This window comes from Anolis carolinensis, chromosome 2 (assembly GCF_035594765.1).
Source record: "Anolis carolinensis isolate JA03-04 chromosome 2, rAnoCar3.1.pri, whole genome shotgun sequence".
NCBI classification, from domain to species: Eukaryota; Metazoa; Chordata; class Lepidosauria; order Squamata; family Dactyloidae; genus Anolis; species Anolis carolinensis.
Genome location: NC_085842.1, coordinates 78,374,234 through 78,400,015, shown reverse-complemented (window position 1 = coordinate 78,400,015; position 25,782 = coordinate 78,374,234). Strand labels below are relative to the sequence as shown.

General features: G+C 38.0%; 2 protein-coding genes and 1 long non-coding RNA gene across 3 annotated transcripts in view; 1 reads left to right on the top strand and 2 right to left on the bottom strand.

Moving 5' to 3' along the window:
* nt5dc2 (5'-nucleotidase domain containing 2) overlaps positions 1 to 21,925 on the bottom strand; it is a 33,873-nt gene extending 11,948 nt beyond the window's left edge. Inside the window, exons 1-6 of the mRNA XM_062970047.1 lie at positions 21,476 to 21,925; positions 16,562 to 16,746; positions 14,842 to 14,916; positions 12,433 to 12,488; positions 10,045 to 10,138; positions 4,010 to 4,138 (exon numbers count right to left, since the gene is read on the bottom strand). Of these exons, the coding sequence (XP_062826117.1) occupies positions 4,010 to 4,138; positions 10,045 to 10,138; positions 12,433 to 12,488; positions 14,842 to 14,916; positions 16,562 to 16,746; positions 21,476 to 21,818 (882 nt within the window). The 5' untranslated portion in view covers positions 21,819 to 21,925. The remainder of the gene's footprint in view (positions 1 to 4,009; positions 4,139 to 10,044; positions 10,139 to 12,432; positions 12,489 to 14,841; positions 14,917 to 16,561; positions 16,747 to 21,475) is intronic.
* On the top strand, positions 281 to 12,385 carry LOC134296080 (uncharacterized). Its single transcript, XR_010002653.1, has 3 exons — positions 281 to 1,776; positions 4,939 to 5,038; positions 12,118 to 12,385. It is a non-coding gene; the product is annotated as an uncharacterized LOC134296080 (long non-coding RNA).
* Positions 21,926 to 23,304: 1,379 nt separating the features above from the next.
* On the bottom strand, positions 23,305 to 25,718 carry LOC100551722 (proteasome activator complex subunit 3-like). Its single transcript, XM_062970045.1, has one exon. It carries the CDS (start codon positions 25,424 to 25,426, stop codon positions 24,683 to 24,685), a length of 744 nt encoding a protein of 247 aa, XP_062826115.1. The 5' UTR covers positions 25,427 to 25,718; the 3' UTR covers positions 23,305 to 24,682.
* Positions 25,719 to 25,782: the final 64 nt, after the last annotated feature.

Sequence of the window (25,782 nt, the reverse complement as noted above, 5' to 3'; positions counted from 1 at the left end):
GGAACCACTATGAACAGAAGTCCCCCTCGTTCTTTCTGTTCTATGGGATGTGTGAGACGATCTTGATTTGCTTGCTAATGTACACACAGACCTGTTTGACTTTGTATCTGTGTCTTTATTAAACATATGTTGCACTTGTTCTTCATCAACAGTTTCCATAAGGGAGGCAGGGTCTTCTGCCTGACCTTCTGATATTTTGTTAGATAAATCATTCATGATGGTATCAAATTCTAGTTCTTTTCTCTCTCTCTCTGACAACATTTCTTCCTTATTTATTAAAGATTCTGAAGTTTTCATATGCTCAAGCAAAGAGATTATATTATCTGAATATGTTATCCACTCACAGTATTGATGTTGTAATCTTTCCTTACAATCTAATATTTCTTTCTACTGCCTGAAGCGATGGCTTGCTTGACTCAGATCTAAAATCCTCTGCCATGACTTCTGATATTTAGGTTTCAAAGAATCTAGTTTATCTTGCCAGAAGGACATCATTTTTGAGGTAGGTTTAGATATTCTGATCTTTTGTGAGGAAGAAGCAGTCATCTTTAAGTCTTCTGAAGTTTGTGTCACTTTATATTAGACTGAATTGCTTTTGGACAGAAAGGACTGAATAGCCTATTCTCTGTTACTTTGGAATGTAGGTCTTTTATTCTGCTGTTGCTGTCCGTTACTAATAGCCCCTTAAAATAAAGTGATCACTAACTTTTAAAATTCTCAGTTCTTTTACTGAGACTTAAAGCTTTTTACTTAGACTTAAAATAACTATTGTGGCCCTGAAAGCCACATTTTCTTCAGAAAAAGCTTCCCTCAGGTTCCTTCAAAATGGCGCCCTCTATGACTGCGCGCTCTCTACAATCAAAATGGCTGCTTAACTCCTTCTCCTTCAGAGGTAGTTTTCACTTCCCCTCAGGAAGGTCTAAAGAAAGAAATCTGCTGCTACTTGGGAAGCTAAAAGAAAAGAAATTCACTTTTATTTGGGAAGGTCAAAGGAAAGAAATTCACTTTTATTTAGGAAGCCAGAAGAAAAGAAATTTACTGTTCTGCCTCCATGCTGAACTAAATGAACTGGAAGGAACCATAGCATGAAGGACAGATTGGAGACTGTATTTGGTGAAACAAAATATTTTATTAATAAACAAAATTGATCTCTTTTCCTCTTGTTGCCACTATGAAGTCTCTTGTGAGGAAATAAATCTTTAAGTCTATGCAGTTCTGGATAGATATTGCCACAGAGTATAAAGTCTTGTTATGACTAGATTCTTTGTATCTTTGAGATGACTTCAATGCAATGTTGACATGGTTTTCTCTATTGCTGTAGTCTATGGCTTTTAATCTAATTTGAATACAGTTCCAACGTGACGTGAATTTCTGTGATCCTTTTTGCTTCCTACACTTCCTTCCAGTGCCTCACCAACTGACAAAATCTAACTGACAAAAAATAACTGCCATTTCAGGTTGGCAGGAGCCAAGGCTAAGCTCCGCCCTTTTAGAATCTTAAAGAGACAGGGCAACAGATGATGTTCTGCCTTCTCGTGGCATGACAATCCACCTAGCCCAGCATTGCTAGCTAGATCAGCCAGCTAGATGTTCATGGGAAACTCACAAAGATGAAACTTTATCCCAGTGCAATTTCCTAGATGTAAATGAAAATAATTACAACAATAATGTTTCTTAACTGCTGTCAAGTCGACTTTGACTAATGGCACCCCATGAATGAGAGACCTTCAAGCCACCCTATCCTTAACAGCCCTGTATATGTCTTACAGACTCAAGGTCACGACTACTTTGATTTTGTCTATCCGTCTAGGATGTAACCTTCCTCTTTTCCTACTGCCTTCCATCTTACCTAGCGTTATTGTTTGTCTATTGAGTCAAGTTTTCTCTTGATATGTCCAAAATGTGACAGTCTCTATTTAATTGGTGTCTAAGAAAAGTTCAGGCTTGATTTAGTCATTTATTTGTCCTTTTTAGGAGTCCAAGAGATTTACAGAAATCTTTTTCAGCACATTTCAAATGAGCTGATTTACTTTTTAACAACTTTCTTCGAAATCCAGCTTTCACAACCACATATAGAAATGGAAAATATGATGGCATGGACAATCCTAACATTACTATTTAATTACACACACACACACACACACACACACACACACACACACACTCATACATTTCAGGATCATTTCTAGTTTTTTCATAGCTGTTCTTCCAAGTCCTAGTATTTTTATTTCTTAATTACAGTCTCCATTCTGATTAATGACTGAGCCAAGGTATATAAAATGTTGGAACTGGTAATCAGAGGCATAGTATAACTGGAGCTTTATCTTCCTATGAATCAAGTTTAAAATCCAACAAAGCTGGTTGCCATTACTCCATTCTGCAGAACCAGTTTTCATAGTTCAATTGAAGGTTTTCTCTGTCTGGAATCTTCTGCCATTCTGATTCATTGGACAGCCATTGGTGCTAGTACTGTGAGAGAGGGAGGAGTTCAATATCCCACTCCTCTGTACCATAGTATTTTTACTCTTTCTTGTTCTCCCTCTCCATATTTACTTTCTTTTTAAACTAAATAGCCCCAAATCGTGTAACTTTTCTTCATAAAGGAGTTACTCTATTTTAACGATCCCTTGCATCTCAGCAATATCCTTTCCGAAATGTAGCAACCAGGATTGTACACTGTATTCCAAATGCAACCTAACACCAGTATATAATGAAGTTATAATATTGGCCTCATATATTCACAATCAATGTTGATGTTTTGCTATGTACAATGTGTTCACATTTTCATGAAAAGGTTTTAAGGACTCCAAGAAACTCTCAGAATCACTGTGAACGTTTTAAGTGCTAGCAGCTGCCCACTAGCAATATGGCGTGAAATGCAGGCCACATATTGGCTATCTGTGGCAGAGGAAATTCAAAGAGCACTTAAATAAAAGAACAAGAGAGAGAGAAACTATAACAGCTAGTGACGAAATAGGAATGCACTCAAGTTTTGCTTTACAGGGCTAGACCTGAATTTACATTATCAAGAAAAGGTATCATGCATGCCAACATGTAATGTATTTTGTCCCATTATACTGCACTGTAAACCCTGAGCAACTATTTTATTATACAAATACCTAGCTGCTAGTATACTGAAAGACACACACCCTATCCCAAAGAATGATGCTCTGTATCTCCAGATCTAAACATGCTATCAGATGCTGCTTCATACCAAAGGTCATGACAATGAAAGATCAGACTGGTGACATGACTGCAGCAATAGATTATGACTTAACCTCCAATATACCATATAGCATATTGGAGTACGATTTCCAAGGGCTTGTCTTAAGGCAAATGGAACAAAATACCATTCAAACTTAAAAGGATGACTTTTTGTTACATAAAACAAGTACACATACACCTTCTCTCTCACACACACACACACACATGTAAATCTATAATGTTAAGATAACAGGAGTAAACCTCCCTAGTGGTGAAATGAATGCTGAAAATAATTTCTCAAGTGAAACATGTTTCACGTGAGTACCACTGCAATGCAGACCTTAAAAACAGATGTTAATTCTAATTCGTGAATTCTAAATTCTTCACATTAGCACTGTTCCCATTAGCTTGGTCTAAGTACAACTTGAAAAACATTGGAAAAGACTGCTTACAAATACAGTAGAGTCTCACTTATCCAAGCCTCGCTTATCCAAGCCTCTGGATAATCCAAGCCATTTTTGTCATCAATGTTTTCAATATATCATGATATTTTGGTGCTAAATTCGTAAATACAGTAATTACAACATAACATTACTGCGTATTGAACTACTTTTTCTGTCAAATTTGTTGTATAACATGAAGTTTTGGTGCTTAATTTGTAAAATCATAACCTAATTTGATATTTAATAAGTTTTTCCTTAATCCCTCCTTATTATCCAAGGTATTCGCTTATCCAAGCTTCTGCCGGCCTGTTTAGCTTGGATAAGTGAGACTCTACTGTATGTCCTAAAACCCTTGTACTTACGCTGATATCTTTGAAAAGATGAACTTGGTCGTACTCAATATTGTGAGTCATAAAATAGTCAGTCACTGATGAAAGCAGAGTCATTTCAGGAAGGGAGAAGATGTCCATAAACTGTTTAATTGATGGTCCCTGCCCAAAGGAAGAGATTTACCATTATAAAAACAAATAGATATAGCCTCAAGTGGGTGGTAAGGAATAAATTGTTATTAAAATAAATAATTCACCTATGAAGCGGACATAGCTGATCTTTCCCATGTCCAAAAATATAGCTATACATTTTGAATTGGCATCTGTAATATTCCACACCCAAATAAAATGCAAGTATCATGCTTATAAAGAATTTAGCAATATAAATGATAATGAAAATATATTGGCGTAACTACTTTTATTATGATTTGCATAAGATTAGTTAAAACTCCATTTGTTTCAGCACGTCTTTGGTGGACTTGATGCAAAGAAATGCCCCATTTGCTACTTCTTGTTGTTGTTGTTGTATTATTATTATTATTATTATTATTATTATTATTATTATTTTGCTGTTTAATATTGTCCTAAAGCACAAATCTGGAAGAAAGAAGATAAACTGCTTCCAAGGAATCCTCAATATGGTCAATAAAAATAGATTTAGCACATTCTAGCAAAACCTGTTAGAAAAATCCACATCATTATGTGCTATGGAAAAATGAAGCTTTGCCAAATAAGAACGTCTACACCCTTTTAAAAATATTAATGTGCTTCACCAAAGAATCCTCATGCATTTAACTTGTATTCTAATTATATTCCAGACTGGATTTGGATTTTAACATATCAACTTGTCTAATGTCACCTTTTGCATAAAGTTCAGCATTTATTTACTGGTCAAGCTGCACTTACTGCTTTACCATGAATAACAGAGCCATTGAACATGAGCTTTCTTGTTTTATTAACAGTTCACACTTCTGTCAACACAGAAAAAAGGCATATATGACTGCTTCACTTTCAGATGTCAGACACTCAAGAACCTTGCTCCTTTCATCTGGGAAATTATAGGTGAGTGTTCAGACATTTAGCTTTTTATCTCTGTGGGAACTAGCTTGGTCTTGCTGATGAAAGCACATATCAGGAAATGCTTTGAAATGGTCAAGAATATATCCGCAGATTCTATAGAACAAAATCCAAACAAGGTAATTCACTCTTCAGCAAACTTATTTGATAAAACCAAAACCTATTTGAAGCAGTATTAAAGTTTAATGAAATGAAAATAAGTATTACCTATCCACTAATATTTCACATACATTCCTGAACTTTTTTATAGCATGGGCTGGAAAAAAAATTAAATGACTTAAAACAATAAAACGAGTCTTTAGACAAATAAATGTCAACCTGACAATAAATATGATAGCATCAACCAGTAAGATTATCAAATAAATACTACTCCTCTGAAATGCGACTAGAAAAGATATGTCTTAAATTATACCTACGTCAAAATTAGTATGGTTGTGTTACCATTTCTGCAAGTAGTGAGTTCTGGAATTGGGAAGTTGCCATCAAAAAGCTCTTACTTGTTATGTTAGTTTCATATGCAAAGTACCGACTCTCAACACATGGAGCTGATCCAGCTCAAGAGATTCTGGTCAACAGCATTTACTTTGAAGAGAAATAACAGGCTAGCACTTATCCCATCTCTCTTCTCTTATGATGGTCATTAATGTGAATGTTAATCACTCAAAACATTAACCTGGTATCATATTTGTGTCTAAATAGCATTCCCAATTTACCAAGGGTAACATATGAGGCTCACAGCGACGTGTCGAATGTGCTTCCCTTTCCCAGTGTAAGCTTTACTCCAGTCTGCACTGTCTATTTCAGTCAAAACTCCTCCACTTCTGATCTCAGTATGATCAGAGCCATGTGTGCCCACCTTCTCTTTATCCAATTCAGTGTACGATGGCATTGTACCAAGATGGCAGTGCCCCGATGGGACATTGTGGCATTGAGTAAGCAGATGGGTTGAGAGTTACTAGTTAAAATGGCTGGCAGGTTGTTAATCAATAGGTCGCTCTGGGCCCATTCTAAGGCCAAGCTTCTCTAGTTGTAGTCAAAAGGTTTAAGACCATTCCTTGCCAACATATAGTCTCTCTGTAATTATCCCTTTAAGTATAGCCATGATACTTAATGGGTCTACATAACGTGAACAAAAGAAATTAAATTATACTCATTTAATGCAATATCACTGTAGGTGGTGCAATCAAATCGTCCATGCACTCTCAAGGGAAAACAAAATGAAGAAATTGAATAATCCCAAAATGGAATTGGACTTTAACATTTTCCAGTCTTATCTAAGGAAATAAGAGACTCTAGAAGTGTTTTAGGGAAAGAAACACAAAAGAGTAAGGATTGTATCTTTCTGAGCAGCTAAACAGTCCAAACAAAAATAATCAGGGAAGCCTGTTACAAATTAGTGTCAGACACAGTAGCACATAGCAGCCAAGAGCTACTGAAATATGATCTACCCTCTCATCTGAGAAGGGAACAGTCTGTTCTAACACAAATAAGGGGGAGCAGTGTTTTATTAACAGAAGAGAGCTACAGATTGTCATGTGGCTAGGGAACGGTTTCTGTCTTTGCTGGTGAAATAAGACAGCTAGATGAGCATAATGATCTTAAACATTCAAGACCCCATTAAAAAGAACACATCTTCCATTTACAATTGGAGATTTTATTTGGGCTACCAGTTACACATGTTGCACAATAATATTGCTGGTTGTATCCACCAGAACTTCTCACTTCCCTTTTTATTCATTTTGTAAAGACCTTTCTTTTTTTTCTTCTTTTTTCAGAGGGTAATATCTGTGACATTCTAACGTTCATTGTAAACTGTTGTGTAAGGTTCATGAGCTTTTAAAAGCTCATAGAAAAAATAAAAAGAAAGCATGTATTACATTAAATTATATTATTTTTAAAAAGATTAGCATGAGGATTTCCTGGCCTCAGCCCTATTGTTGGCTAACTCGAGAATATCAAAGCAATCAGTGGTTGAATGGGAATCAACCCTAGTTGGGTCTACCGTCAGGTTTCAAGCCTGTAGCTTGAGAAATATCCTACAGATTTTCTCTCAAAATTTACATTTTTACACTATTTAGTCATTCAAGGCGTGAAGGGGAAGAATAGCACAGGTATGTAGAACAGCTATAGGGGGCACATACTTTATACAGTTTAACGTGAAGCTTTTAAAGTTTAAACGACCCATCCAAAGCACTGACCTCATCTGCAAAATAGGCTCTTCACTCTAAATAGCTTATTTAAAGTTCAGACTAAAATATGGAGCAGATTCACCAACTCACCAACATCCTTGCCAACTGCTTCAACTTATTATAATTATAATGTGGTTGATCCCATATGAAATTTTATATTGACAAAATTAATGTAAATCATATTAATTTAACAGAGAGATGATAAAATGTGCTAGTAGCAAGAAACCACAACTACAAAGTTGGTCTTTTGACTCTGCAATCTGTATGCACACACACAAAAACACACATATCTGTAGGAGTCACACATACTACTCGCCCTAACCCTTGGCAAGTTAGAAAACAGTTTATAAATGAGAAATTCAGTAACACTTTGGGCACTATCCAAGTTCAGGATTGTAGATCAAGTGATCAAAAGCACCTAGGGAAATTAGGAACATATCTTATTTTACTTAACAACAATCTATAAGTAATTCATTAACCCAAAATTACAGATTTGAAAGGATATTTAATCGCAACAGGATATTTAATCTGGACATGGCAAAACTATTTTCTATCCTGGAATGTCTTTGGATAAGAAATTCTCTCTGAAACATCCCATCTCAAAAGCTGTACAAAGTATATAAAACCTTTTCTTGATTTTACTCTCTTTTCTCACTTTTTAAAATATATTTCTTATTTTAAGAACATCTCATGATTAGACATTTTAAATATAACAGGTTAGGAAGATTCAGAATATGGCACTAGATACAAAATATTTCTTTCTTACACAACCTATACCCAAATGGTATGAAGATGGGGACAGAAACTAATACTTACAAAGATACACAACAGTGCACAGTAATAGGGCGATACGCAACATGCACAAAAAAATATTTAAACTGGAATAACCACAAAGGACAATTTCTCAAAGCAGCTGCTTTTGCCCATTCAATGCGTTCTCACCATTTTGCTTCTTTCAGTTTATTGTATAAAAGAGCAATATTATGGTGTGGGCTTAAAGGAGTGCTTGCTGTCCACTGACATTTGACATGTAACACACAAGTACTGTATTTCTTTCCATTCAGTGTATTATAAACGTCCTTATCAAATGGAATTTGAAGATTCACAAGTGAAGGCAATTTTACGGCCTAAGTGCTCTGGTTATGATCTTGCTATACATAGAGCTCAGGGAGATAATCCTGATAGTATCTGAACAGACTTCAAGAGGAACATTATTTTTGAATTTAAGCGCAAGGCCTCAAAAGACAAAACAAGAAGAGATTACTTTCTTCTACCCAATGACTCTGTTTAAAAAGGATTGTGAGGATCTGGAAAACTAAAATAAGGAAATACAGTTTACAGTCGTATCTATACCAAGACTTTTTCCCCTGGAGGAACTACATTCTAAATTCTTGAGAAATATCTTTAGTGGCTCATGGCACATTCCCAATGCCTTATTTAGAATGGAGGAGAAAACATATTTAGAAGCATAAGCTTAGTTCCATATTATTAGCTATTGTCTTAAACACTTGATTTCATAATTTTTCCTCCAGTTGGGTGAGATCTGTTGGGGAGAAACAATAGCATTATAGATTTTTCCCTCAGTCTTATTATAATTAGGATTCCTAAGAGCTTAAGAGATGAGCAAACGAAGGATCTGAGATGGAGGTTCTCAAGAAGATAAGCAGGCTTTCTGAACTGCCTAGAAGTTGGGAATTATAACCCAAATATTTTGCCAGCCAATTATCTTTAGCCTATTTAAATGTGTTAGCATTAGCCCTGATTACAGGGAAATACTTAAATATTTTTGCACCTAATATATACTGTTCTTGTCAACTAGGTAAAGGTTTTCCCATGACAGTAAGTCTAGTTGTGTCTGGGGGTTGGTGCTCATCTCCATTTCTAAGCCGAAGAGCCGGCGTTGTCCGTAGACATCTCCAAGGTCATGTGGTTGGCATGACTGCCAATTACTTGTCAATTAGGCATGGTCAAAACATGCGTTTCTGTACTGTTTATATTACAAGGACATCTCCTTTTTATATATCTTCTCAGTTTTAGCAGACTTTCCATATAGATAAACTAATTGTAACTATCTCTTTTGATTTGATTTATGAGATAAGAAAAACCATGTATTTATATATGGAAAAGAAGTCTGACAAAGAATGGTTTATGGGGAGTGGAGGCAGCTCACTTGCAGGCTTTGTCTGGGCAATGATAACACTTTGTCTTCTTCCCTTTAGTTCTGCCAGGTTGTAAAAGTATTTGGGGAGGAACCAATAACAAAAGTGTACAGAGGTCAAATGGAATGAAATGAAAATTGTTGGAAAAGGTGCAAAAGAAATATTCTGTCTCTTTGGGTTTTGTAGCAATGCTTGGGTAAATCAGATATTTAGTACAGCATGACTATCAAAGTGGTCATGATGATGGTGTGCTGGACTAGAGAAAAAAATAGAGAGCTCCAGTTATGCTCCCTGGAAGAGTTATGATCTACAGATTTATGAGATGGCATGCCCTAATAAGATGTGAGTCAACACATGTGCTATGTTGAGAATGGCTCTGCAGTTGGTGAGATGTTCCACTTAAGTTACTGGATAAACCATCATCTGCATATTAATCCAGTTTATCAACAATGTTTAAGTATTTCACATTTTTGGCCCTTAGTAAGCATGTTGAAACTGCTAGGAAAACGGTTTATTTGAACTGACAAGTGCTGCTCCCCAAACTTGCAAGAAATTTCTAGCATTCTCAGTAATTCACATATGTTGAATTTCTTGGTTGGTAAGATAAGGTTACTTAAACAATCAATAAGAGTGTTTACTATACCTTGCCATAGAAATCACTCATTTGGTATAATGGAATATGTTGAGTTCCACCGTACATCTCAATGACCTCTTCATCAGGCACTGGTTTCAGTCCTCTAAAAGCAAGTTAAAAGAACTTCCAGTAAATGTCATATTCAACTGAGATGAAAGCCAATAAGGAGAAAAGAGTGACAGAACTTTAAATAGTTGGGGTAAAATCAAGAAAGATCTGACCTTCATACCAAACCAGTTTCTAATTCAGCATGGCCTTTTATTTGAACTCTGAGCCATTAAAGCAGGGATTAAAACTTTTCATTTATTAACTGGCAACCAGCTGTGTTCACTTCAAGGAAAATAAGATTATTGGCTTGTCATCATTATTATTATTTTTTAAAATAGTATGGCATATGTGGGGAGTGACACTGAATGAATAATAATTACTTGAGTTTATAAAATGGCATGAAAATCATGGTATTCATTGTTTAAATTTCAGGTATTATGGCAGCACTTCATTGACAAAAGCCTCTTTAAATAGTCAGCTCATTAAATACCTAAGTAACTACAGGCAATCCCCAAGTTACAAACATCCGACTTACAAATGAGTAATAGCTAAAAACAAGGTGAGGCAATAGAAAGTGAGAGGAATGTACCCCTTTAGAAGGGAAATTCACTCCTGAAAAAGTTATCATGGGAAAAAGGCGTCTCCACTGAGGCTTTCTTGCCAATCCTTGTTTCTACAACAAGCCATTTTTTTCAAAATTCAATTATCACAGGGCAGAAAGTGAGGTGAAATTTTCTGAACAGGGGCACAGACAGCAAAGCAAACACAGGGGTGTTAACACTTCCCTATGCTGGCCAAAGAATATGAAAATCTATCTATCTATCTATCTATCTATCTATCTATCTATCTATCTATCTATCTATCTATCTATGGCTGGAATTACACTTAGAAAATGTACTTGTTCTGATTGATATACAAATTCAACTTAAGAACAAACCTACAAAACTTACCTTGTTCGTAATTTGGGGACTGCCTGTGCTGGATATTATTAAGCTGGGTGGGGAGGTCAAAATCTACACATTACGATTAATACTGACAAACACTAGTTACTGATAATGGCCAACATTAGGAGGTAAAGAAATTGCATTTGAAGGTTATCAACAAAGGGTTTCTATAAAGGGGAAGTTCTTCCAAAAAGAATAAAGTTGTAAGATACGGGTGTTATTAAAACTCCCCTTTAAACAGTGCTCTTGGTGCTCTATTTTAAGATGTTGCATAAATAAATGGTAGATAACTAGGGAAATGAATAGGATTCCACATAAAAGGATGAAGGAGGAAGAAAATGTCAAAAGAACTGATAAATCAACAGTAATTTTCTTTCAAAGTAGAACTTTTTATTTAATTGTTCAGCACATTATGCAAACACAATGTTCTTGAATTTTTGAAAGAGTTCTTAATCAACTTCAAGCAGATTGTTTCTGTTCTTAGTAAATATGTTTCCAAACAACTTCTGTTACTAGCATGGTACTTCTGTATTGCTATCTGACCGCCTTCCACAGGGATTTGAAAACCTGGATGTTCTAGTGTGCATTTGAATTATGGTTAGTCCCTGTTTATGAATGCCCAGCCCTAATTTTCTGATAAAGTTGTAGTCAGCACTTTACCCGCAGCCCTGCCCCTATAGCCTGCTTTTTACACAAGTCCATGCCCAGCCTTCTCTAATTTGATCAGGCCCACCCCATATTCCTGATTACTAGTTGTTGGTTTGATTCACTTTTACGAAGTTTTTATACCCTGCAGATTTTAATTGTTTTAATTAGACTGTTATATGTTATATTGTTTTATTATGTTTTAACTGTGTTTTTGCAGGTAAATTTTGTTGTATGCTTTGCGCTTGGTCCTGCGTGTAAGCCACCCCGAGTCCCTGGAGGGAGATGGTGGTGGGGTATAAAAATAAAGTTGTTGTTGCTGCTGTTGTTATTATTAAAATGCCAGCTTCCTTCTTTTCAGCATTCCAGGACCTATACGTAAACTTGTCAATCTCCTTATGCTCATTTCAAACTCAAGTTGTTGGTTTTTTTTTTTTTTTTGCAGATTTGCGAAAGATGATTAACACAAGTTGGAGGGCAGCTGACTTTGGTGAATGTTACCGGCATATTCAGATTACAGTGGCTTAGACTGTATCAGAACTCAGCCATAAAAGTGATCCTGAGTCTTTTGACAACACAAAGAGTCTTTTGACAACATAAAACATAACTTAGTTTTCATTCCGTCACCTGGCCATTGTTTTAAAACAGCTTTATTTATAAAGAGCAAGGGATTCAGAAAGAAAACACAGAAATATAAAAGAGTTTTACAAAGAGGACAGTGCCACTGATTAAACTTTTTAAAAATACGTATATAACTTACTGATATGCAGTACCCAACTGAACATAATGGAAAGCATCAATCTTCATCAGAAGGCTCTGAAGGATAAACAGACCTGTATTGTGAAATTGTTTCATAGGTTGAATCTAAAATGACACCTGCATTTAATTTTTATAGCTGCTGAGATCTAGCAGAATTAGACTCCAATACTTTCAGAGCAGATTTTGAGGGCACACTGGATGCGTGCCAGATGGTGCATCAGCAGAATTCTACCAATAGATTCCTGAACAAATAAGAAACCACAGTAAGGACTTCCTGCTTTTCAAAATCTTTCACAAAAGGACCAGAAGCCCATTTTTACAACAGCAAAAAGACACCATATCCAAGCCACTGATTTCGTATACTTAACTTGATAAAACATGATAACTTGATTTTTTTATATGTGCATATGTAGGCTAAGGAGCCCCTGATGGCACAGCGGGTTAAACCGCTGAGCTGACCGAAAGCTTAGTGGTTTGAATCTGGGGAGTGGGGTGAGCTCCTGCTGTTAGCCCCAGCTTCTGTCAACTTAGTTCAAAAACATGCAAATGTGAGTAGATCAATATGTACCACTTTGGCGGGAAGGTAATGGCACTCCATGCAGTCATGCCGGCCACGTGACCTTGGAGATGTCTACAGACAACACCGGCTCTTTGGTTTAGAAATGGAGATGAGACCACACCGCAGAGTCGGACACAACTAGATTTAACGTCAGAGGAAACCTTTACCTTTACCTATATGGGCTAAGCACCTGTTATTGTCATGCATTTTCAGATAGGGTCCACTTGTCACAGAAATACTGCTGAAGACCTTCACTGTGCTGTAACATATACAAGTCTTCAGTTATGTTCAGAGACAATAACCCTGAACCTTGAGTACTCCAAACTTTTTTTTGTAACAAAACATGATGTTCCTGTATTCTTCCCAATTAAGCTTGCTGGACTTCTCCTACAAGTGGAAGTGGCTTTAAAAATTAAGTCTATTTTCATGTTTATCATGCGTGCTATTCCACTTCAGCCTTACAGGTCAGATTGTAAGAAGCTGTGGATTTTTCTTGGTTTAGGACTTTGGCTGACTAGAACAGAAGCAAGCCAGAGCATCCAAACAATACACTAAATGAAAGAGATATTCAGGTTGGTTTGTCTACTTGTTGTGTATCTTCAAATCATTTCTAACTTATGACAAGCCTAAGGCAAACCTATAATGGGATTTTCTTGACAAGATCTGATACCTCTGACATTGAGAGAGAGTGATCTGCCCAAGTTGTACTCTTATATAGTTATTTATATAATATATATGAAGGTGCCTATGTGATCTCAGGCTAGTGTACAATAAAATATCTTTGGCAAATTTACAACTATTTAACAAAAACATTTAAATAGACTAAAAGCAATCTGATAAAATTAAAAAAAACCCACATGTTAAAACCAGTTAAAAAACAAATTGCAAACTTGGGTGAAACAATTAGGACCCAAATGTTTTAGGGGGAAAAACACTTTTTTTTTTACTTGTTCTCAGAATGATACCAATGTGAATTGGTCCTTTGAGGGAACAGTCTTTCCCAACAGGTACAACTCCTGTAAGCAGCAGTAGCTAATCAAGCAATACATGCTAGCGGGATGAATCAGGCTTATTACCAATAAGCCAGAATTATCTGTAGCATTGGCCTATTGTTGCATCCAGCTCAGCCAGGATTCTTCTTACCATGTCAGTTTTTGCCACATTGAGAAGGTTTACACAACCATGGCTAGCTTCTTAGGCAATATAACTTCCTTAAAGTGAGTTTTAATGTAACATATGAAGTGACCCACAGCCATGTGCATCATAGTTATACCCTTAGAGCATACAGTAGGCGTATATTTATGATTTCATGAAGTTATCTATCTTTTCTAATATATATGACACTGCATCTATTTGCATAAATCCTTGTGAACACATCTGTATGCTCCAAAAATAGGGACATATTTTTACTTCAGTCTGTGCCACATCTATTTTTCCAAGCTGCTTCTGGGGTTTTAAAATCAAGTTCCTCTTTTTAATTTCCTCTCAAAGTCAGTACATAGAAAATTTGCTTCTTGCATCAGAAAAGATTAATCCATAAACAGGCTGCCAATTTCTTTATTGCAATCCTTTACAGTTAAGTATTACTTTCTTTCTAAATTGTTATTTAATTGAACTTGCAAGACAAGACAATGTAGTTACTAAAATTTTGCTATGCAAACATTCTATTTTCTCTTCTAAGAGTCACATTCTCAAAGATCTATCAAATGACATTTCATCCTCCAAAGGTACCTTATTTTCTAAGAAAATATCCATGTATTTCCAGTGAGCAAACTTAACTCACGGGTTATGTCAGTTCCACCAATGCAGTGAAAGTGTATAAGAATGCATGAATAATTTGTATAAACTTACTTTGTGCACATCATAGTGAAGTCCTCTTATAGCAAATCCTGGAATGTATTCATACTTCCTTAATCCTTCTGGATACTGCAAAACATTCAATTAGAAAGCAAATATCTTGTCATTTCTTCAAAAAACACAACCATCCTAGAAGATAAGACTGGTAATGGGTATAGTGGATAGTGAGTTAGTTTGGGACACTGGTCAGTGATGAAACTTCCTGCATGACCTCTGGCTCTCTATTTCACGTGGCTTTTGTAAAGTAGGAGCCTTTGAACACATACTGCATTTTCACATTATATCTTCCCATCCACAAGAAGGAGTCTTGTGTTAGAGAAAAAACCTAAAGTTCTTCCTTTAAAAAATACACCAAACTAAATCAAAATATTCCCAACACTACATGTAGCAAGCAAGGACTAAACTATCCAGTTATAAATCTAAAGCTTGACCTTTTAGGCACAGCTATAAATCCACATAAGTTAAATTTATACCCTACCTTGCTTCCAACAAATGGCACTCAAGGCAGCTAACAATGGTAAAATCAAACAAAAACAGAAGCAACTGAAATATCAAAATAGATTACAATACAATAAAAAGAAGCAATTATAACATGTATAAAATGTTTAGATGTCAAAGTCTGGCTGAAGAAAAAGTCAAAGCAATACTAATCCGGTTCAAATAGATACTAAACTAAATACAAATATTTATTTATTTATTCTTAGCCAAAGGAACATAAAGTGAAACTTGTTTTCTATATTTTCTGTTAACAGACAAACTTCAAATAAATGAAAGAATATTACTTAGATTAAAACCAAAGGCAGACTAATATTAAGAATTGTTTTTGGCTTCAGTGCTAAACCACAGTTTGATGTGAAATGTCAGACTTATACACACTCTTCCTTTCCAACTCCCAACAATTAATAGATTTGCATTTTCCCTTCTAAATCAACTGCAATTTTTAATTATTTACACATTCAAATTGGCTTTTTTGTATTAAATAAAATTATCCACATACAGAAAATATAAACTGAAAAATCTAAAAAAGAAATGAAAATGTCTGGCCATACCAAACCCATATAGTCAGATGTCTGAGGATTGCATTCATAGTATTGACCCAATGGCTAAGTTCGTACATAATGCTAAACTAACTTTAGCACAGGGTTTGGACCTCCACACATTGCATTTCAGTTTCTGTGCCCCCAAGCCAGCATGGTCAGTGATATGTGGTGATGGAAACTATAGCTGATCAACAGCAGGAGGGGTGGGTATTTTACAGGCTTTCATATAGCATTATGTGCACCAGCTGATATTCTCACACTATGGTTCCAAAGACATCCAAAACATTTTCTTCTTATGGCAAAATCTGGAAAATGATCCTAAGTGTTAGCTACAGTTTATTGAAAAAAGTCAATTTTAAATCATGTTCAATTATTACCTTGTTTCCTTACACTATAAGCAACATTAATAGTAATTTGTCCCAGTTCAGTCTACCAGCAAATCACAATTAGTTGAAAAGACCCTAAGCAGCTATTTCTAATCTCGAGGATGTCCATCTTACCTTTATGAACAGTAGGCTGCCAACATGCAAAATAAATAAATAAATAATGTACACACTCTTTTCTCATAATATGTACCCAATATTGTGTTTCAGTGATATATTATGGATTAACTAGTATGCAAAGACAAATATATCAGTTCATAACTAGAAAACTAAAAAACAATACAATGTTACCTTATACTGTTCAATCAGGATGTCTCTGGCAGTGTTGAATATCATAGAGTGCAACAAATTTGAATATTGTGCTAGCGTGTAATCATAATCAAAACCATAGATCTCCACATCTCCCAGGCTGATCTCATTATTTGCATAGATAGCTGCTGGATTGAGAAGACTACAGACTCCTGGTGGAAGGAGATCTGAAAAAAGCAAACAGAAAAACAACTGTTTGGGTTTGATCAGATGCCATGTGGAGTTGGGACTGTTAAATTGCAAGAAAAAGGAAAGAAATATCTGCTTTCCTCTTTAACCAGAAACCAAGGAACACTATTCAATAATATTTTTGAAATGAATGTGGCATTTTCAGTTAAACTAAACTCATTTTTGATATAATATGCATACTTCTATTTCCACTGCAAAAATGAATAACTGAATTTCTATTTTGTGAGCCCAAACACACAGGTGGCAATCTTGAGGTGTGTTCCTGTTGGCAGGAAAAGGGGATTCAATTTATGGGACGTAGTAATGTGTCTCAAGCATTCCCACTTTGCCCTGTAGTCCTTCCTGTATTTCTACACAAGGATCCTTTGCTTGATCTTAGCCTTGTTCATGAGAAAAAGGTCTTCAGGAAAGCCTGGTTGGGATCCAGGCTTAACAATTATATTTAAATGTAATACTAGTCTGAATTATGAGGCTGTTTCCAGTCTCTCATTCAGAGATTCTTCAACATTCTTATATCCAGACTTTTAAGTTCTCCCAAGACTGTTTTAACAATGAATCTAGGTAACTAGAAGACCTTTGCCTTGAAACTTAAAAACATTTCATAAGCGTATTTTAGAGCACTCTCAAATGACAGCCACCAACTGTCCTTGATTCAAATCGAATAGTACAGTTCTTTCCCACCCATGAACTATGACTGGAAGTTCATGTAAGTAGGATCAATGTGGAGAGAGGATAACCAATTACAGTTAACATTGAAGAAAGTCTTCATGCAGAATGTCCCAAAATGCCCCTAGGCATACAGCTATATGAGGAATGTAATAGTTGACTCAGCCCCTTCACAAACTGTTTTGCTCATTGCTTCCCAAAATCAATGAGCAAAACATTCCAAGCACCACAGCTAAGAAATGAATTCATGTGAATTGCTACTCAAAAGTGACAGATATAAAGGATATGATGGGTCAAATGCTACTTCCTCAGTATGACTGCTTTGCTCTAGGGACAATAAAATGCTCCATAGATAAAACAATTTTACATATCTAACTAAAGACATTTATAATGTTAGAGTTGAAAGCATGGATAAAAAATAGTTACTTTTCTTGAAGTAGCAATGAGATCGTTGACTGGCTTCATTTTGTTTTGGAACGTATACAGTAGCAATGAGACTTGAATGTATTGTCATCACACAAGAGCCTGCAGATACAGGAGGTCCCTGAGCTATAAACAAGATAGATTCTGTAGGTTTGTTTTTAAGTTGAATTTGTATGTAAGTCACTTAAAAGATACACTTTTAAGTGTCACTCCAACCATATATATATATTAGTTTTGGATAGCACAGGGAAGGACTAACACCCCTGTAACTTTTATTTTGCTATCCGTGCCCCTGTTCAGAGGATTTCAACTCTTTTTCTGTCCTTGTGATAATTGGATTTTGAAAAATTTGGTAAGTTATGGAAACAAGGATTAGTGATAAAGGTTCCGTGGAGACACCTTTTCACAATGATAACTCTTCCAAAAGTGAATTTCCCTTCCTTTCTGAAAGGTAGATTTCTCTCACTTCCTGTTGTTTCATCCCTGTTCTCAACTATGAGTCATTTGTAAGTCAGATGTTTGTAACTCAGGAAAGGCTTATACTTCAGTTTAAGTTTTATTTTGGAAAAACAAATACTGGTATAACGCAAATAATCTTTTTAGTCCTTTATTATCACTTTACCATCTCCACTATCTCTACTATGTTGTGTGGCCTTTTCTGTTCTTCTAAGTAGCAGATGGGAGATCAAGTGTATAGCAGTTATAAAGATATGAGACCAGAATTGTGCAAGATACTAAAAACTTCTAAAGCAAAGCAAGACCATACCCAGACAAAGAAATATGTTATTTTCTGATGACAACTAGCTCTTCAAACTACAGTACTACAAGCAGCATTTAAACTTGAAAGACCAAAAAGCAAGAAGCCTTAAGCAACACTAGCTAGCGGTCTAATTGACTTTCAACTTATTTTGAACTCTGCCAACTCTACACTAACTCTGGACATCTAATTCAATAAATCCACATCTTGTTCTGAGTTATATGAAAAAGGAAAAGAAAATGTCATCAGCTCCATTGAGCCTTTCTCTCTACTGAAGCTTTCTCTCCAATCTTTTTTTCCATAACAAACCAATTTTTTCAGTATCTAATTATCACAGAAAGTGAGATGAAATCTTCTGAACAGGGGCACAGACAGCAAAAGAAAAGTTACAGGGGTGTTAGGCCTTCCCTGTAGATATCTATATCTGGCCAGAGTTACATTTTAAAAATGAACCTTGTTACGATTTATATACAAATACAACTTATGAACAAATCTATAGAACCTATGTTGTTCGTATTGGGGACTACTTGTACTGTGTAAATTACACCCATGATTTGAAACAGATTAGCAATTGAGTTGGTGCAGAATGTATTTTCAGTTCATTATCATACAACTGTACTTGGTTAGCAACTCAAACAACAAATCCTCCAAAATATACTCCAAAAGGCAATTGTTTAAATTAATTAAAATATTTATATCCCAATCTACATCAAAAGATATCTGCAGTGTACAGTATAATACAATCAAACAATTTAAAAAATCTGAACTATCTTTTACTGTTTAAAATTGTGCTGATTGATTTAAAACACATGAATCACCATAACCATTTTAAACCATTTATTTTAAACAACAAAACCAAGTTAAAACTATTTGAATCCATGAGTAAGTACAAACTGAATAAAACCATCACACCCCAAAGGCTTTATATAAAAGCCATGTTTTAATCTTACCTTTAATTTGATTTTATTGTACTCTGAAGATACCTTTTGATGTAGTGTATGATGTAAGTATCTTGCTCACAGGGGAGTATTTTGGGGAGTCTGTTGCTTGAGTCATTTACCAAGTAATAACAACAACAATAAGAATAACAACAGTAGCATATTTTTATTTATTACCAATCCCTTCTCAAGGCAGGGTACAACCTATGCAAGTTGAAATACACAAATTAAAATGAAAAACCAATGAAATACATAGGCTTTTGAGTTCTGTTGTTGATGTTTTAAAAGGTGCTTTTAGGATGTTTTTTAAGATGTTTTTTAAAGGTATTTTTTAAAGATTTTTTTAAATTGTTGATTTTAGCCGGTTCTTGTAAGGCGCTCCGAGCCCTAGGGGAGTGGCGGCATATAAGTTTGAAAAATAAATAAATAAATAAATATATTAAAAGACACAGACTTACAATTAAGTACACTTGGAATGTGATGAACAAACCAAATAAAACCATCAAATGCCAAAGGCTTTATATAAAAACCTATTATTTACTTCTATATTTGATTTGATTATAAAGTGCAGAGACCCTTTGATGTAGAGTAGGATGTAACTATTTTAATTGATTTTAAAGAAATACAAAATTGTTCCTTGGGTTATATTTTTAGGGTCTGTTGGTTCAGTTGCTTATGAAGTACAGTTAAATAGTGACATACTGAACAAATCATCAAAGACTTTATGCAGGGTGGGCTAAAAGTCACTAAGGAGTTTCAATACTGAGTAAGTCATTTGCTTTTAAATTACAATACCATGACATTATATACAGGACATATAGAAAGCCACATGGCACACGCACATAGCTTTTATTGTCATACTACAAGAAAATTGGCATACAACGCTGGTATATACAACAAGAAGAAATCACACATAAAACAAAAACATACCGTACTTAAAAGTTACTTAAATTTGCAAGAGGTTATGAGGTCTGATGGAAACTAGGCAACTGAAGTTTATATATCTGTGGAAGGTCCAGGATGGGAGAAAGAACTCTTGTCTGTTGGAGGCAAGAGTGAATGTTGCAATTAATCAACTTAATTAGCATTGAAAAGCCTTGTAGCTTCAAGGCCTGGCTGATTCCTGACTGGGGGAGTCCTTTGTTGGGAGGTGTTGGTTTTGATTTCAATGGCTTCTCTGTGTAATCTGACATAGTGGTTGTTAAGAGTGGTCAAACAACCACTCTAACAACTACTATGTCAGACTACACAGAGAAGCCATTGACATCCACAAACATGTGGGTAATTTCAACAGAAAGGAGGAAAATGAACAAAATCTGACTCCCAGTATTTTAAAAACTCTAAAATCAGGACAGTAAATAAAGAACAACACTCTGAAAACAGGAAATTCCAGACATGAAACAATCAGGGCCAGGTAATACCTCCAACAAAGGATTCCCCCAGGCAGGAAGCAGCCTGGCTTTGAAACTGCAAGGCTATTCAATGCTAATCATGGTGGCCAATTTCAACATTCACATTTGCCTCAGGCAGACAAAAGTTTTTTTCCCTTCGCAGCCTGGACATTCCACAGATATATAAAACCCACTTGCCTGGTTTCCAACAGACCTCACAACCTCCGAGGATGTCTGGCAAAACGTCAGGAGAGAATGCTTCTGGAACGTGGCCATACAGCCCGGAAAACTCACAGCAACCCAGTGATTCCGTTCATGAAAGCCTTCGACAACCCAAAAGAGTTGTTCATACATTGGACGCCTTTGTGACTGATTTAAAAATTCTGTACTAAAAGCCCTGGAATTAACCACAACTGGGATGGGCTGCACGGCGAGAGGCCACAACGGAAAGGGCCCTGAAAGAAACAGGGTCTTTTCTTTCCTTCCTCTCTATTACCACCACCACCACCACTACTACTATGATGTTCATTACCGTGAACCAGCTTCTTCATCTCGTGGTACCTAGCCCAGAGGTAGCCCTTGGTGTCGACTCCCTCGATGGGGCCGGGCTGGGGCTGGTTTCCCAAAGGCGGAGAGGCTGCTCCTCGGCTGGGCTCGGCCGCCCGCTTGGCCCTGCCGCCGCTGACGGAGGGCGGGGAAAGCGGGGGTTGCTGGTGAGCCTTGGCCTTGGCCTGACCCCCGCTGCCTCTGCTGCCGGAGCCCGGGCAGGAGGAGGAGGAGGCCACCAGCTGGAGGCTGCCAGACCCACCGCCCTTCTTCCACCACATGCCGCCGCCGCCGCCGCCCCTCGCAGCCTTGAGCCCGACGGCCGCCATGGCCTCCTTCTGCGGCTCCTCTCAGCCCATGCCCTCGGAGCCCCCGTCAGGAGAACCACCTCGCGCTCCCCTCAGCTGCCGAAGACGTGTCTAGCTAGCCGCCAGAGGAGCTCGTGCGCGCTCGACCAATGACCGCGCGAGGCGAGCCCAGCCAGCCAATCCCTGCCATGTCCACAAAAAAGGGGAGGAGGGGGAGAAGGAAAGCGCTGTCTCTTAAATCCCATGCCCCCGTTGCCTCTTGGAACTTGTAGTCTTGTTGCGAACAGGTTCTGCCTCTCCCCAGGAGCAAGAACTACCATTCCCGAAAACCCTTTCGTGTGTATGGGTTTGTTATTGTTGTGTGCCGTCAAACCGTTTCGGATACAGAGGGGAATGTGTCGTGGGGTTTTCTTGGCAGCCTTTGCTCAGAGGGGAGGGTGGCTTTCGCTTCTCTTTTCCCCCAAGGTCACCCGGTGAGTTTCCATGGATTTAAACCCCCGTTTCGCAGTCTCTGAGACCAACACTCAAACCGCGACATCTCGCTGCCGCTATGTCTCCGTAGAAATGTTTAAATATTTGTTGTCGAAGTTTTCATGGCCGGAATTACTAGGTTGAGAGTTTTCTGGACTGTATGGCCATGTTCCAGAAGCATTATCTCCTGACGTTTTGCCCACATTTATGGCAGGCATCATCAGAAGTTGTGAGGTATATTGGAAACTAGGCAAGGGAGGTTAATATATCCGTGGAAGGTCCAGGGTGGGACGTAGAAAGAACACTTGTTTGCCTGAGGCAAGTGTGAATGTTGCAGTTGATCACCTTAATTAGCACTGAAAAGCCTTGCAGCTTCAAGGCCTGGCTGATTCCTACTTGAGAGAAACCTTTGTAGGGAGTTGCTAACTGGCTCTGATTGTTTCTTGTCTGGAATTCCCGTTTTCTGAGTGTTGTTCTTTATTCACTGTCCTGATTTTAGAGTTTTTAAATACCAGTAGCCAGATTTTGTTCATTTTCATGGTTTCCTCCTTTCTGTTTTAAGTGTCCACACGCTTGTGGATTGCAATGGCTTCTCTGTTTACTGCTTTGATGTTTCCCGCTCCCAGACTGCGATGGTTTTGCGGGGAAATTGATGTCAACCGCAATTGGGATTTACAGCGAGCTGGAATTAATTCCGCTCAATGTGTCCACTGCGTATTCTTTTTTAGGGCTAGTTGTTGTTTTTATCTGCCTCAAGAATTAGGTTTTAATAGGAGATGTCTGTTCACTTGCACTCCTGTTTGTCATTTTCACTGAGAAAGGCGGCGGCGGCGGGGGGGGGGGGGGGGGAAGTGTCACATTGGTTTGGTATCATGCATATTTATGCTCAAGAGCGCCTGCTGTCATCCTAGACACGCTTCCCTGGGAGAGTAAATTACTATAATAATCTCCATCTCATCTAGTTGTCTAGCACCATCCCTGTACATCTGTGCATGGAGCCCTGCACGTAAAAGAACAAAACAGTTATTCTCGTTGGTCAGTTTTTTCTCTGAGTTTATTTATTTAGGAGTGTGGTGCCGCATAAGGTGATCAATAAATAATCAGAAATAATCCTCGTCCAATACTGATGCCAAATAAAGCTAATAACAAAACTTGTGCCTTGTATAAAGACAAAGCAGTTACACATTTTGTGAACTTTAATTCATTCTGTAGAAAAGTGAAGATGGATGAGAACCTAAAAGCACAATGGGACAAATGGACGAGAGGAGCTAATAGTCAAAAAGATTAGGGATATTGCTGAACAGTCAAGGGGAAACGTAGGGCCATTCCAGACAGGCTCTATATCCTAGGATCTGATCCCAGTGGGGACTCATATGATCCAGTTTAAAGCAGAAAACCTAGGATCAGATCCTAGGATATAGGGCCTGTCTGGAAGGGCCCATAAGCTGCATCTAAGTCAGTGGTTCTCAACCTGGGATCCCCTGATGTTTTTGGCCTTCAACTTCCAGAAATCCTAACAGCTGGTAAACTGGCTGGGATTTCTGGGAATTGTAGGCCAAAAACATCTGGGGACCCCAGGTTGAGAACCACTGATCTAAGTGGTGTTGTTTGACATCAGTTTAACCTCCTTGATTCAATGCTATGAAATCATGGGATTTTTAGTTTGGTGAGGCACCTGTCCTATTTGGCAGGGAGCTAAAGCCTTATAAAACTATAATTCCCATAATTCCATAGCATTGAGCCATGTCACCTAAAGTGGTGCCAAACTACATTTATTCTACAGTGTAGGTGTACTCTAAGAAGGGAGCATTCATCCAGGCAAGTAGGCATTCAGGACTGCTGGAACTGGAAATTATTGCCTCCTGAATCAAATCAGCCACTGTGTTATCCCCACCTAAGTAGGAAAAGGAGGAGCTGCAGTGGTGCAATGGGTTAAAGCTTTGTGCTGGGTGGGCTGCTGACCTGAAGGTTTGGTTGTTGACCTGAAGGTTGCCAGTTCAAATCTGTGAGATGGGGTGAGTTCCCATCTGTCAGCTATAGTTTGCAGGGACAGAAGAGAAGCCTCCCACTAGGATGGTAACACATCCAGACATCCCCTGGGCAACTTCTTTGTAGACAGCCAATTCTCTCACACCAGAAGCGACTTACAGTATGTTCTCAAATTGCTTTCGTATGTTTTTTTTTAAAAAAGTAGGAAAAGAAGCTCTGAGGCATACCTTCCACATGTTAAAATATGAGTGAGAGGGACAAACCCCAACACCCAAATAAAAACCAACCAGAAAGCACTAGGAATGTGTTTCTGTAGACGTTTAACTAAAGTGTGATGAGGACTGTTTCCTGCCAGCTTTTTCAGACTTGGTAGTCCCATAAATTTAGGCAAAGGCTGTAACTGAGTCTACTGAACAGTTCATTGATCAGTAGAGAGCCTCTACCTCACTGCTCTGGGGCTGCTTGATTTTCTCAATATTCTTTAGGATCATGTCATGGAGAAGCACGTATTGATTTCTCAGCTCCAAAATGAGGAGCCTCAGACAGATATATCCCTTTTCGTCCATCTCGGTTACTGTGCGACGGTAGTCCTCCACGTGAGGGTATTTAGCTATTTTGGAAACCAGCTTTGCCCGCGCGGTGTAGTATCTCGCGATCTCGTCCAGGTGCAGCGCTGCCTCGCTCTCCACAGTTTGGAGCTCGGCCACAGTGTCCTCCTGAACAGAAACCCCAAAGCTGTTGCCGCCTTCTATCTTGGGAATGGAGAGCTGCACCCACAGTTTGACCACGTTGCACTTCTCCATCAGCAGCCGTATCTCGGGTTTCACCTTCTCCAGGATGTCCACCAGCTTCTGGTTGCTCTTCGGCATCCCTTGAGGCACCACAAGGACTCTGGTGCCTTGCAAGTTGCCTTCCAGTTTCCTCTTTTTCAGACTGGGCCCTGCAGGGCTGTTTGGCCCCAGCAGGATGGGAACAGGGTAGCTCACATCTGAGTGGATTTGGCTGAGATCGCGAAAGTTCAGAGTCGGATCCTGAAGGAAAGCATCCAGTTCTAAAAACTTCTTCGGGAAAAAATGCGCGACGAGCTCTTCGGCTTCTCCTGTGATTCGCTCCCTGAAAGAGTCTACCGCCATCTTAACCTCCGGGGTCACTTTGAGGAGGGAAGCCATGGCGGAGGGGGCCTAGCCAGAGCTGCCCATTTCTCCTCTCGAGGGTTTCCAAGGAAACCAAAGACTTCGCTACTGCCGGATGTGACGACATAACGCCTCACCCCCGCGGATGATATTCAACCCTTGGCCCTCCAGCTGTTTTGGACTTCAACCCCCCAAATTCCTCTCCCTTGTCTAAGCGGTCTGGGGCTTCTGGGAGTTGAAGTCCGGAACTCCTAAGGCTCAAAGGAATCACTGGTCTCGACCAATCACAATATCTCTGTACATCTCTATACATCAATACTCCCTCTCGCTAAAAAGCGTTCTTCCCCTCACGAAAGACTCCTTGTTCATTTCCGTTTCCTCCCCAAGCGCTG